The following is a 12274-nucleotide window of genomic DNA, read 5'->3' on the forward strand; positions in this document are numbered from 1 at the left end:
TGGCGCAAGTGGTTAAGTCCTCGCCTTGCACGCCCGGGATCCCATATGGGCGCCGGTTCTAATCCCGGCAGCCCCGCTTCCCTTCCAGCTCCCTGCCTGTGGCCTGGGAAAGCAGTCGAGGACGGTCCAAAGCTTTGGGACCCTGCACCCGCGTGGGAGACCCGGAAGAGGCTCCTGGCTTCGGATCGGCATAGTATCGGACCGTTGCGGCGGCTCACTTGGGGAGTGAATCATTGGATGGAAGATCTTCCTCTCTGTCTCTCCTCTCTGTATATCCGCCTTTCCAATGAAAAAAAAAAAAATAAAAATAAATCTTTAAAAAAAAAAAAAAACAAACTACAGGTAGACAGTGTTTGTCATAGGTCACCCCAGTAACTTAGGGGTGCAAAAGAGGACCCTGATTTGAACCTAAACGGCCTGACTTGGAATTTTACTGGTTCTCTGTTGAAATTCATACCAAAACACATGCTATACTATAAGATAATTTATGAATTATGAATAGCTTGTTGAAGGTACTTTTCATCAAGGGAGCAATTAAATCGTTCTTAAAAATCATGTATATAAACTATGGCAGTGATTTTTATTGCATTCTCCTTTAGCTCTTTCTGTTGTAGAGCTCTGTGGCAAGTCGTTTCTCCTTCAGTTGGTCCTTATTCTTGCCAGCCTTGCTTGAATCTCCCTGGATTCCCTACTTGAATTCCCCTGAGATATGCATTAGGGAGTTCTGTCTTTGTGGTCTCTAAAAATGTCTTTGGCAGCCTGGGGTGCCCCTGTAATGTGGAGGCCATTAGAGTTTGGGAAGGATGAGACTAGCAAGGGCTGGACAGTCCAGTGAGTTCTAATGGACAATCTGGGTCTGGAGCTGCACATGCAGGCACAGGCAGAATTTGGACTGTAGACAAGAGGGAATGAATTGTATTTGCCTTGTAAGGTATGTCTGCAGATGTAATTAGCAGTTCTGTATTGCATGTTCCTGGAGTTGGTGTGAGCAGCAACTTTATTCATTTTTTTCATATTGGTCCTGTTTATGAGATGAAAAGCTGGTGGGGCGAATAAGGACCTCTGCATGTGTTGGTCACTAAAGATCTATAATTGTCAAGTAGGCTCTGCCCACACAAAGAAAGTAAGTAACCTTTTAGAAAAACACAGTAAATTTCACTTGAACTGCCTTTTCCAGTTAAATGTCTTAAGACTGTCCTGTTGCTTTGTCATTCAAAAAGCTCCTGCTGGTTGGATATAGCCAAACATGTATTACTTTGGCCATTAGAATTTTGTTAATATCTGTGTAGTTATTTGTTTATTTGAAAGGCAGAGTGACAGACAGAGATCTTGTTTCCACTGGTTCACTCCCCAAATGGCTACAACACCTGGTGATAGCTCAGGCTGAAGCCAGGAGCCAGGAACTCCATCCCAAAAGCCCGCTTGGGTACTTAGGGCATCTTGTAGTGCCTTCTTGGGCAGGAAGTTACATTAGGAACAGGGTGGCTGGGACTGAAACCAGTGCTGCACTGCAGTGTGGGATGCAGCAGTCACACATTGCTGTAACCTGCTGTTCCCCTTTAAAGTGTCCTCTGTCAAAGTCACTATAATTAAATAAAGCTAAACTAAGTAAGAGTGTATTTATACTTTTTAATACTGGGTTATTTTATTAATCTATTTACTGTAGTACAATAGTTGACCATAGTGTCAGTTAGAAACTTATATATCTTTTAATCTTTTTTTTTTTGAGGGGCTGGTGCTGTGGCACAGCAAGTAAAGCTACCACATGCAGTGCCAGCATCCCATACGGATGCTGGTTTGAATCTTTGTTGCTCAAGCTCCCTGCTAACATGCCTGGGAAATCAGCAGAGGATGGCCCAACTACTTGGGCCCCGGTACCCACACGTGAATTCCAGAAGAAGCTTTTGGCTTCTGGCTTTGGACATGCCCAGCTGCTGGCATTGCTTCATCCTAGTTTTGCACATGGGTGCAGGGGCCCAAGTGCTTACTGCTTTATGCTGCTTCCCTAGGCATGAAAGCAGGGAGCTGCATTGGAAGTGGAGCAGCCAGGATTCCAGCTAATGCCCAAATAGGGTGCTGGTGCTCCACGGTGCCAATTCTCAAATCTCCATCTGCTGGCTCACACCCCATCTCCAGGTCAGCATCAGGAGTGGGAATGCCATCCACTCTTGCAGGTGGCAGGGGCTCCAAGACTGGAGCTGGCTTCTGCTGCCTCTGAGGATGCACGTTAGCAGGAAGCTGGATCAGAAGCAGAGGAGTCAACACTTGAGTCAGGCTCCAAACGTGGGGGCAGGCATCCCACTGGTCTCCTTACTGCGGCACCAAAGAACTCCACTTTCCCACATGAAATGCTGACTGAAGGGAGAACGGAAGGGTTTTAGTAAATCCATAGGATTTTTTTAAGAGTAAACGCTATGCTGAAAACAGCCCATATTAGAGATACTTCCTCTTTTCCCTCAGCCTAACATTTTTAAAATTTTCCATTTGATGTAGATATGACAAATTTATAAGCTAAATTAAGTTTTAAGAAGAAAAACTGTTGGTTTTTTAATGAATCTTTTTTCTTTTTTAAACATTTGTTGTTTTTATTGGAAAGTCATATATACATACAGGAGGAAAAGCAGAGAGGAAGATCTTCCGTCCGATGGTTCACTCCACAAGTGACCGCAATGACTGGTGCTAAGCCGATCCGAAGCCAGGAGCCTAGAACCTCCTCCAGGTCTCCTATATGGGTGCAGAGTCCCAAGGCCCTGGGCTGTACTCAACTGCTTTTCCAGGCCGCAAGCCAGGGAGCTGGATGGGAAGTGGAGCTGCTGGGATTAGAACTGGCGCCCGTATGGAATCCCGGTGCATTCAGGGCCAGGACTTTAGCCACTAGGCCATGTCGCCGGCCCTTTCTGATGGTTTTGATTTCTTGTTTCCTTCCAGGTGGACTCTCATTATTGTCCCAGTTGCTTAGAAAATATGCCGTCGGCTGAAGCCAAACTGAAAAAGAACAGGTATGACCACGATTCAGTTTTCCTTAACCATTTTCTTTTTAAGTTTTATTTTTATTTGAAAGCCAGAGTTACACAGAGAAAAGGGACAGAGAGATCTTCCATCTGCTGATTCACTCCCCAAATGGCCACAGCAGTCATAGCTGAGCCTATCTGAAACTAGGAGCCCAGAGCTGCTTCTGAGTCTCCCACGAAGGTGCAGGGTCCCAAGGCTTCGGGCCATCCTCTGCTGCTTTCCCAGGCCACAAGCAAGGAGCTGGACAGGAAGTGGAGAAACTGAGATGCCAGTCAGCACATGAACCAGCATCTGTGTGTGGTGATGGCCCCCAAAGGCAGAGGCTTAAGCTACCGTGCCAGGCCCTGGCCTCACATTTTCTTAAGAAAACACATGGGATTGCCTGGTTACTTCTTTGGTCATTTTTCATTTTTGGTATTATCATTGCCAAAGTTGAAATTTGAAATTTCTTTTTTTAAAAATAAGTTTTCTATTTTTTAGCAGTTTTAGACTTCAGCATTTATTGTGAAATTTTTATGGAGTTTCCATTTAGCTCAGCCCCAATCTCCCCTATTTTTAATATCTCACATTAATACAATGTATTTTTCCATTATTGAGTTGGTGCTTATATTCCGTTAGTAAATGTGAGACTATGTCACAGAAGTGATAGAAAATGAAATTAAAGGGAAGTTTACTTTGGTGCAGAACCTTCTGAGATAAACATGTATAAAGGATCTTCAAACATTCACAGTAAATACATGTTATTTAAAAAAAATGTATGATTTCTTTAACATCTCAGGAAAGAACAAAAAGCCCTGGAACTGTGTTGCTCCTGAACTGATGCTGTTTGTGTGGTGTATGTGTTAGCTTTCTGGCCCAGCAGTCAAGTGATTGTTCCCCACCTCCATCGCAAAGCCTCTTTGTCGTTGGCTCTTGGTGCTCCATCCTACTATTGCTCCATCTCTCTCACTACACAGGGCCACTTTGTTTCCCTCAGAAATCTTGTGATCTGTATGAATGTGAGAAGAGTCCAGAGTAGTAAATTACACTTGTTCATAGCCAGTGCCTCTGGGGAGTAGGATGGAGTCAGACTTGATTGTTCAGGAGTTTAGGTGATAATTGCCTGGTTTTTAAGAAAAAATAGGTAATTATTTTTGAAATATTGAAGCAGCTAAGAGACCCTCCCAGGAATATTTTTAGGCGTTCCCCTTTGGGTTTGTTCTTTTTTGACTTCCTAACGTTGAAGCCTGCCTGGTACACAGGAGGTGCCTGAGAGATACTGAAGGCACTAATAGCGGTGTTTGCCGTGTCACAGGTGTGCCAACTGCTTTGACTGTCCTGGATGTATGCACACTCTTTCCACTCGGGCAACAAGCATCTCCACACAGCTTCCCGATGACCCAGCCAAGACCACCATGAAGAAGGCCTATTACCTGGCCTGTGGATTTTGTCGCTGGACATCTCGAGATGTGGGCATGGCAGACAAATCTGTAGGTGAGTGCAGTGAACTCACACGGGGGATTGGTGCATTTGGTGGTCCCATATTTGCCCCTAGGCTGTTAGAGCAGTAGGAGCTAAATTCGGATGTTTTACAATGAATCCCTCACTTATGGACCATGACTTTTCATGTGAGATTAGCTTCCTTGGAATTGGTAAACCAGCTTCTGTTGTTATGGTCAAAACAGGCTTTCAAAAATAAACATCCTTGGTCCCAGCACAATGGTTTGGTGACTAAATCCCATATGGGTGCCAGTTTGTGTCTTAACTGCTCCACTTCCTGCCCAGCTCCCTGTTTCTGGTCTGGAAAAGCAGTGGAGGGTGGCTCAGTGCCTTGGGACTACCCTGCACCACCTGGAAGACCTGGAAGAAGCTCTTGGCTCCTGGCTTCAGATAGGCTCCGCTCCAGTCTTTACAGCCACTTGGAGAGTGGGCCAATGGATGGGAGACTTTTCTATCTCTTCCCTCTGTAAATATGCCTTTCCAATAAAAGTAAATCTTTTTTTTTAATTAATAATAAATAAACATCCTTGCATCCAATTCAGCATGAACAAAAGATAGAAGTAACAAAGTACCAAAAAATACTTGGAATGCAAATAACTCCTAACTTTAAGATGAAAAATCAAAAATTAAGAAATGTTTGTAAATGCAATAAAAAAAAAAAAAAGATAGTAGAGAAACAGCAGAAGGGACTGTTGTGGTACAGTGGGTTTAGCTACTGCCTGGGTCACCTGCCTCCTTATTAGAGTGCCTGAGATTGAGTTTCACCTTGACTTCTGATCCAGCTACCTGCTGATGCAGCTGAGGTTCAGCAAGTGATCATGTACTGAGGCCCACATGGCATGCATGTGCACAACATAGATGGAATTCCCGGCTTCAGCCTGGGCCAGCCCCAGCTAGTGCAGACATTTGGGGAATGAAAAGTGATGATGTCTCTGTTACCTGCCTTTCAAATAAAAAACAAATACTTTATAAAAGAAAAACAAAGGTTTACTTTTATTGGAAAGGAAGGTCAGATTTACAGAGAGAAGATGAGACAGAGAAAGGTCTTCGATCCGCTGGTTCACTCGCCAAATGGCTGCAGTTGATGGATCTGAAGCCAGGAACCAGGAGCTTCTTCCAGGTGTTCCACATGCGTGCAGAAGCCCAGGGTTTTGGGCCATCCTGCACTGCTTTTCCAATCCATAAGCAGGGAGCTGGATAGGAAGTGGAGCAGCCGGGATACAAACTGGCCCAAAGCAAATACTTTCTAAAGAAAGAAAAAAGGGCAATGGTTATGAGCAGTAGTTCTCTTAGGTGGGAATAAAAATAGTAAGTATACAGAAAGATGTATTTAATTTCATTAATAATCATGGAAATGCAAATTAAAACTTCGTTCTTGGCAAAACACTCTAATCTGATTATTTCAAGTATCTCCTAGAATATGAACTTATGTAATACCTTCTTGGAAAATAAATTGATATCTGTTAATATTTTAAAGTGCTTTCTCCTGCCCACTGATTCTGTTTGCAAGAATCCTGGATTATTCAAACATGGAGGGTTTGTCAGCTAAATGGAAAAATCATTTGGCTTTAAAGGTGTAAGGTGTTATTTACTGCTCCACCATTTGAGCAGTAAATCAGATTGCTTTTAGCTTTATCAGGAAGCTTCCTTTATTTTTATGTTTATATTTACTACATGTTTAATATCAATGTGGAAACACAATACAATCAGTTCAAAAACAATTTTTTTAGTTTAAAATGTTGAGTTGCTATTTATGCTTTATGTGTATAGTACCACCACTAACTCCCATTATCATTTTTCTTTCTGAAATTTTGTGTGCTGATTTTCTGAGAACCTTTAAAGTGTAAAAATGTAAAAGTCTGAAATCCTTATTTTGGGATTTTCATAAAATTGACAGCTTTCTAACACATGGGAAGGCCATTAACAAACTCATGCATCATCTGACATAGGAGAATACAGGCTTCAGCTAATACCTCTCAGAGCCTTGGTCTCCTCATCTGTGAAATGAGACTACCATTAAGTGTCCCTACCATAGAGTTGGTATGAAAATGAAGAGAAATGTCATACCTGCCAAATGCATATTGCAGTGTTGGTGGTGGACATGGTAGTTACCATTATTATACTACAAAATTAATCCTGAGCATTTGGGCGTAGATCATTTCTAGGGCTTTTTGTTTGAAATTCTGTCATTCAATGTTGAAATTTGATGTTATAGCCTCAAATCACCTGCTTTTAAGAGCTATAATTATGAAATCATCAGTCTTGTTTAATGTCTCTGTTTTCTAGCTAGCGGTGGTTGGCAGGAACCTGAAAATCCACACACACAGCGGGTAAGTAAACAGCAGCACAGGCATGAGATGAAATAATCAGAAGTAAAGGACTGAAGGTACTGCATTTTATCGTTGACTATAGCATGTGTTTTGAAGTTCACCCTATAAATATTGTGGCATCTATTACACATTATTCATTGTAACACATTAAATCAATGTCATTTTTTTCCCTAGCTACCTTAAATTAATGGAGAAAGCTAGGTATAGTTCAGTTCTATATGGGAGTTGTGCATCAGGAAAAGGAAACAGTAAGGGGGTGTTTGTTTTTATCTTCATCCGCCCACCAGTGAGTTAAGTTTCTATTTGTTCTCAAATATTCTTGGAATAATCATAAATGTGTAGATATTTTAAGCCCCCCAAAACACCAGTAATTTAGGAAATGTCCTTGGACTCTGTGGTAGTTGCTTATAGGATCATGACCTGAGCATCCGGTAGCAGTTCTTGGGGAGCTCTCTGTTCAGTGTGTGACATCGTATGTCCTTACCCTTGAGAAATGCACTGCTGCAGAAATGTAATATGTACTACCATTCAGATCCAAATTGAATGGCAATTTACAATTAGTGACCCATGACATCATGGAAATGTTAAAAATGTGATGGGGCCAGATAGATGGTAGAAGGAAAACAAACGAAATTTCCAAGCATTTTCATTGTGGTGTCTTCCTGTTGTTGAACTTGAAGGCTTCATTTTAGTTCTGAGAACTGATCAAAAAAAGAGAAATCTGAAGGAAAAAAAAGAGCACTTTAGTAATTTGTCTTCTGTATTAATTATGTATCCAGTCAGTATGTTTGATAAATACTGCGTTTCTTTTTTTTAATATTATATATTTCTTTGTTATCCTTCTTTTGAAACAAATATGAGGCCTTGATTTCTTACAGATGAACAAATTGATTGAATATTACCAGCAGCTTGCTCAGAAAGAGAAGGTTGAACGTGATCGCAAGAAACTTGCACGACGTAGGAACTATATGCCTCTGGCTTTTTCGGTGAGGATTTGCAAGATCTGTGGGGCATGATACTAGTGACCATTTCAGAAGATGGCTATTGTCCTAGATTCCTGACTGGTGGGTAGCAACGAGGAGTTTCTTAGGTTGCAGGTGTTGAAGCCCAGCAGTTGTGCTTTTGCCATGGCGTTAGCTCTGTGCGTTCTTTTAGGAATATTTGTGTTGTGTTCTCCATCACTCCCCTTTCTCTTCTGGTTATCCCCTACAAGGCTGCAGTTTAATTCTGTTGACACTGCAGAACTCTGCTTCCAGCTTTCACGTATTACACAAAGTGTGCAGTGGAAGGGGGCACATCCTGTGCTTTCTTCACACTAGCACGGAAGCCCACCTTTGATAACCCAGTAGCAGTGGTTTGTCAGTTCAAGCTAGAATTTTTTTGACACCTTCCATGTTTCCCCAAGATGAAAAATACTGGCATTGTATATTTGGGTGGTTAAATACATAGTGATACTTATATTCACGAATTTTAAGTCTTTTCTCACCAAAATAGATTTTCCTTTAAGTTCCATTATTCACAAACTTTTTAAAGTACCCTTGTGGGCCCAGCACAATAGCCTAGTGGCTAAAGTCCTCGCCTTGCACGCGCCGAGATCCCATGTGGGTGCTGGTTTATGTCCTGGCCACCCTACTTGTGGCCTGGGAAAATAGTTGAGGATGGCCAAGAGCATTGGGACCCTGCACCCTTGTAGGAGACAAAGAAGAGCTCCTGGTTCCTGGTTTTGGATTGGTTCAGCTCCATCTTTTGCAGCCACTTGGGGAGTGAATCAGTGAATGCAGGATCTCCCTTTCTATCTCTTTTCTCTGTCTCTCTGTATATCTGACTTAAAAAAAAAAAGTAACTTTGTATATAAAAGTGGAGTTTTTGCTAGGAATTATTTGTGGAAATTGTTTTCTATCAGTTACCGCTAGTTAGGTGTGAAAGGATAGGGTGTGGAGTTTTTGTTACTTACTTCAAGTTTTATTTGCTTTCACAGAACAGTTTTTCTGTATTCTTTCTTGAGGCCTAGAAGTTTTTTATTTAATAAGTAGCATTTATTGCATGGTTGTGTAGTGTCAGACACTGTGCTAAACACTTTACGCACAGTATTTTATCTAACCCTCATGTTAGCTGTATAGGTAGGATACATAGTGTATTTCCCTTTTACACTTGAGGAAATGAGGCCTTACCATACTGCATCCAATGAGAATTAGTTAAGCCTTTAAAGCCAAAGGAATTGTAAGTCCCATGTAAAAAGACCTGGATTCGAGTTTATTATGTATTAACACTTGTCAAGCATCCTCATCCCCCGATGGTCGCGGGCTATAATTAGCATGTGCACCTGTGTCTTTTCTGTTTATTGAGAGAAATTTGCACTAAATGCTTTGTTCTGCCAACTTTCCCATATAACCTGCCTGCTCTATAAGTTTGCTTCTATCTTATGCTGCATATTTTGTCTCCGTTGCAACCTGCTGCTATTTTGGGGCTCCACAGCAACACACTATTCATGTAGTGGTAAGTTCCCTTTTATGATTCTTGCTGATCCTGAAGAGGTTAGCAGATGATGACTGGTGTTCCAAGAAGACAAGGTCGTGTGTCTTAGACAAGCTGCATAGTTACTTCCTGAGGCATAGCTTAGATATTTTTAGGTTGATAGTAAAAGTTCACATTTGGTTCACTTTTACTATGTTAATGTAGCTTTAATCTCTATGTATGGTGCTTTCATTATAGAATAGATAGGATTAGAAATTATTCTTTTAAAGTAGCTTTTTTTTTTTTTTTGCTTCTCTCCCTGAGCTTCTCATGCTTTCCCACCCAAAATATTTTTTTAAGTAAGTATGTATGATGCATGAATTTTTACTTTCTAATTGGAATTTCTAAATTTTGTTTAGGATAAATACGGTCTTGGGACCAGGCTTCAGCGACCACGAGCTGGCGCAACCATCAGTACCCTTGCTGGACTTTCGTAAGTGTGGACATTAAACTGATAAGATGTGGCAGAGCAACATCTCCACTGATATCATAGACTTGGTATAATCACGTGGGCCCTTGAGAAATCACCACTTTTTGTTTTTTAGCTTGAAAGAAGGAGAGGACCAGAAAGAGATCAAGATTGAGCCGGCTCAGGCTGTAGACGAAGTAGAACCTCTGCCCGAAGACTATTACACAAGACCAGTAAACCTGACGGAGGGTAATTGTACACATCACTGTGCTTTGTTTCTATTCTACATCTGATTCTGCTTTTGCTACTTTCATACATTGTGATTTGAGATCTTTAATGGGATTGTTAACAGAAATTGAAGCAACCGGCAGAAAATAAGACAGATGAAATAGATTTCATCCTTTGAAGAATTTTGAACTGTTTATTTCCTTCAGTGTGGTTTTTGGCACATCACTATTCATAATGGCAGTACTGCTGCAGGCAATTACTGACCATACGTAGGTCTGATTTTGAGGACCACCGTGAGTTAAGCCTGGTTTCTGCCTTTCACACTAGTGACCACCCTTCAGCAGCGCCTCTTACAGCCGGACTTCCAGCCAGTGTGTGCTTCACAGCTCTATCCTCGCCACAAGCATCTTCTGATCAAGCGCTCCCTGCGCTGCCGGGTAAGTAGCCTATTCAGCAGAGCTTCCATTTGTATTAGAGAAAAAGCCGAAACAGAGTAAGCATGAGTGACATCTGACTAAGGTAGTAAATACAGAAGATAAAAGGTGCCTGGAATGTGGTCGTAAATGCCTTCAATATAAACTCAATTTTTGTAGCTCTGTGGTGGCTTCAGTATTGTTGCTTCTACTTTACAGATGTGGAAACTGAAAGATCTGATGGTTAAATACACAGTGTGAAAAACTAACAGAATAATGAGTATTCATCTTCTAGGTTAGTTTGAAGTAAAAGGAGGAAGCTAATAAAAAGTAATCCAAAATCATCAGCAAATACAAGTCATGGGAATCTGCAGAACAAGCAGCATTCCTTTAGTAAACAGTAAAACTGCAAGTAAACAGAGTGAAAAATCAAACATTTTAGATCAGCATTTCCCAATAGTACTTTCTATGATGATGGAATACTCTGCACAGTCAAATATCATAACTACTGGTCACACTTAAAATGCAATAATTTGAGGTGCAGTACCTTTCATTTTAGTGTATCTGAAGGCCACCTGTGACTAGTGGCTGATGCTTTAAATAGCTCTAGATTAGAAGAGACTTGCGTGGCACATCAGCCACAGACAGCATGTAGACTTCATGTAGATTCTGTTTCAAACACAACATGAAATGGGGCCGGTGCTATGATATAGCAAGCTAAGCCTCCTCTGCCTGTGGTGCCATCATCCCATGTGGGCAGAAGATTTATGTCCTGGCTGCTCCACTTCCAGTCCAACTCCCTGCTAAGGCCTGAGCGAGCAGAGAAAGATGATCCAAGACCTCAGGCCGCTGCACGCATGTGGGAGACCCAGAAGAAGCTCTTGGCTCTCAGTTTTTGACTGGCCCAGCTCTGTCCATAGCAAATATTTGGGGAATGCATACAAGATTTCTCTTTCTCTGTCTCACCCTCTCTCTCTTTGTTTCTCGGTAACTCTGGCTTTCAAGTAAAATAAAATGAATCTTTGAAAAGAAACAAAAAAAACTTTAGCAAACTAGTTAGGAAAATATAAAATAAAAAGAATAAGATATTAACATGAGTCATGACAGGAATCCCAACAGCCAATAAATATGAAACATTCTCAGACTTTAACAGTGATTTCATAGCTGTTTCATAGGGAAATGTACATTGAAACTGCCTTGAGGATGCCATTTCATAATCATCAGACTGACAAAACATTAGCAGTTCAAGGGTGTCATGTATCCCTTGATCTGCTCATGACAAATGATCCTACAGATATGTTCACACATGTGGGAAGTGGTCAGTACTCATTGCTACTATATTTGTAGTAGCAAAATAATGGAAATGTTTAACTGTTAGTAGTTTGCAGATTGTTACAGTGCAGCAGAGGTTCTTCTGTGTGCTGGAATGGAGTTATTTCCAAATTAGATAAAGTGAAAAAAAAAGTGAAACATTGTATAAAATGCTGCCTTTTGTGTGTGTTATGAAAAAAATTACATGTGCTTACACTTTTCCGTACACATGCTAGCTGCATCTGCATAGGCTGGCTCTTGAGAGGAACAAGCGGTCAGACAAGTTCATGTCCACACTGGACACCCTTTTTTACTGTTAAACAGTTACAAGCAAGTGTAGTAATCATAAAGAACTCAGTAGAACATCTGCTCCTGTGTTGTAAAGCAAGGGAGCTGGAACTACAGACCTCAGCTTCCCTGGTTGTGCAAGCTACTCAACCCTTTCTTTGTCCCATTGTAATCATCTAAAATGGGAACATGAATAGTTCAAGTACCAATACCTACCTCATACAGTTGGGGTGATGCTGAAATCCATTTAAATCGGTGAATGAATTGCTCAGCACGTACAGTAAGTATTC

General features: G+C 41.3%; 1 protein-coding gene across 4 annotated transcripts in view; it reads left to right on the forward strand.

Annotated features, from left to right (window-relative positions):
- The window catches only part of DCTN4 (dynactin subunit 4), a 38381-nt gene that overhangs the window by 14749 nt on the left and 11358 nt on the right, over window positions 1-12274 (forward strand). For 2 of the 4 annotated variants that reach the window (XM_040972503.1, XM_040972509.1), the window contains 8 exons: window positions 2929-2999; window positions 4307-4485; window positions 6778-6821; window positions 7700-7807; window positions 9297-9317; window positions 9695-9768; window positions 9881-9993; window positions 10300-10409. In XM_040972503.1, the coding sequence (XP_040828437.1) occupies window positions 2929-2999; window positions 4307-4485; window positions 6778-6821; window positions 7700-7807; window positions 9297-9317; window positions 9695-9768; window positions 9881-9993; window positions 10300-10409 (720 nt within the window). Of the gene's footprint in view, window positions 1-330; window positions 1124-2928; window positions 3000-4306; window positions 4486-6777; window positions 6822-7699; window positions 7808-9296; window positions 9318-9694; window positions 9769-9880; window positions 9994-10299; window positions 10410-12274 lie in introns of those variants that run through there. The other 2 variants (XM_040972521.1, XM_040972516.1) reach the window with 2 other exon arrangements.

Source organism: Ochotona curzoniae, unplaced genomic scaffold (assembly GCF_017591425.1).
Source record: "Ochotona curzoniae isolate NIBS_2020 unplaced genomic scaffold, NIBS_Ocur_1.0 contig_1, whole genome shotgun sequence".
NCBI lineage: Eukaryota > Metazoa > Chordata > Mammalia > Lagomorpha > Ochotonidae > Ochotona > Ochotona curzoniae.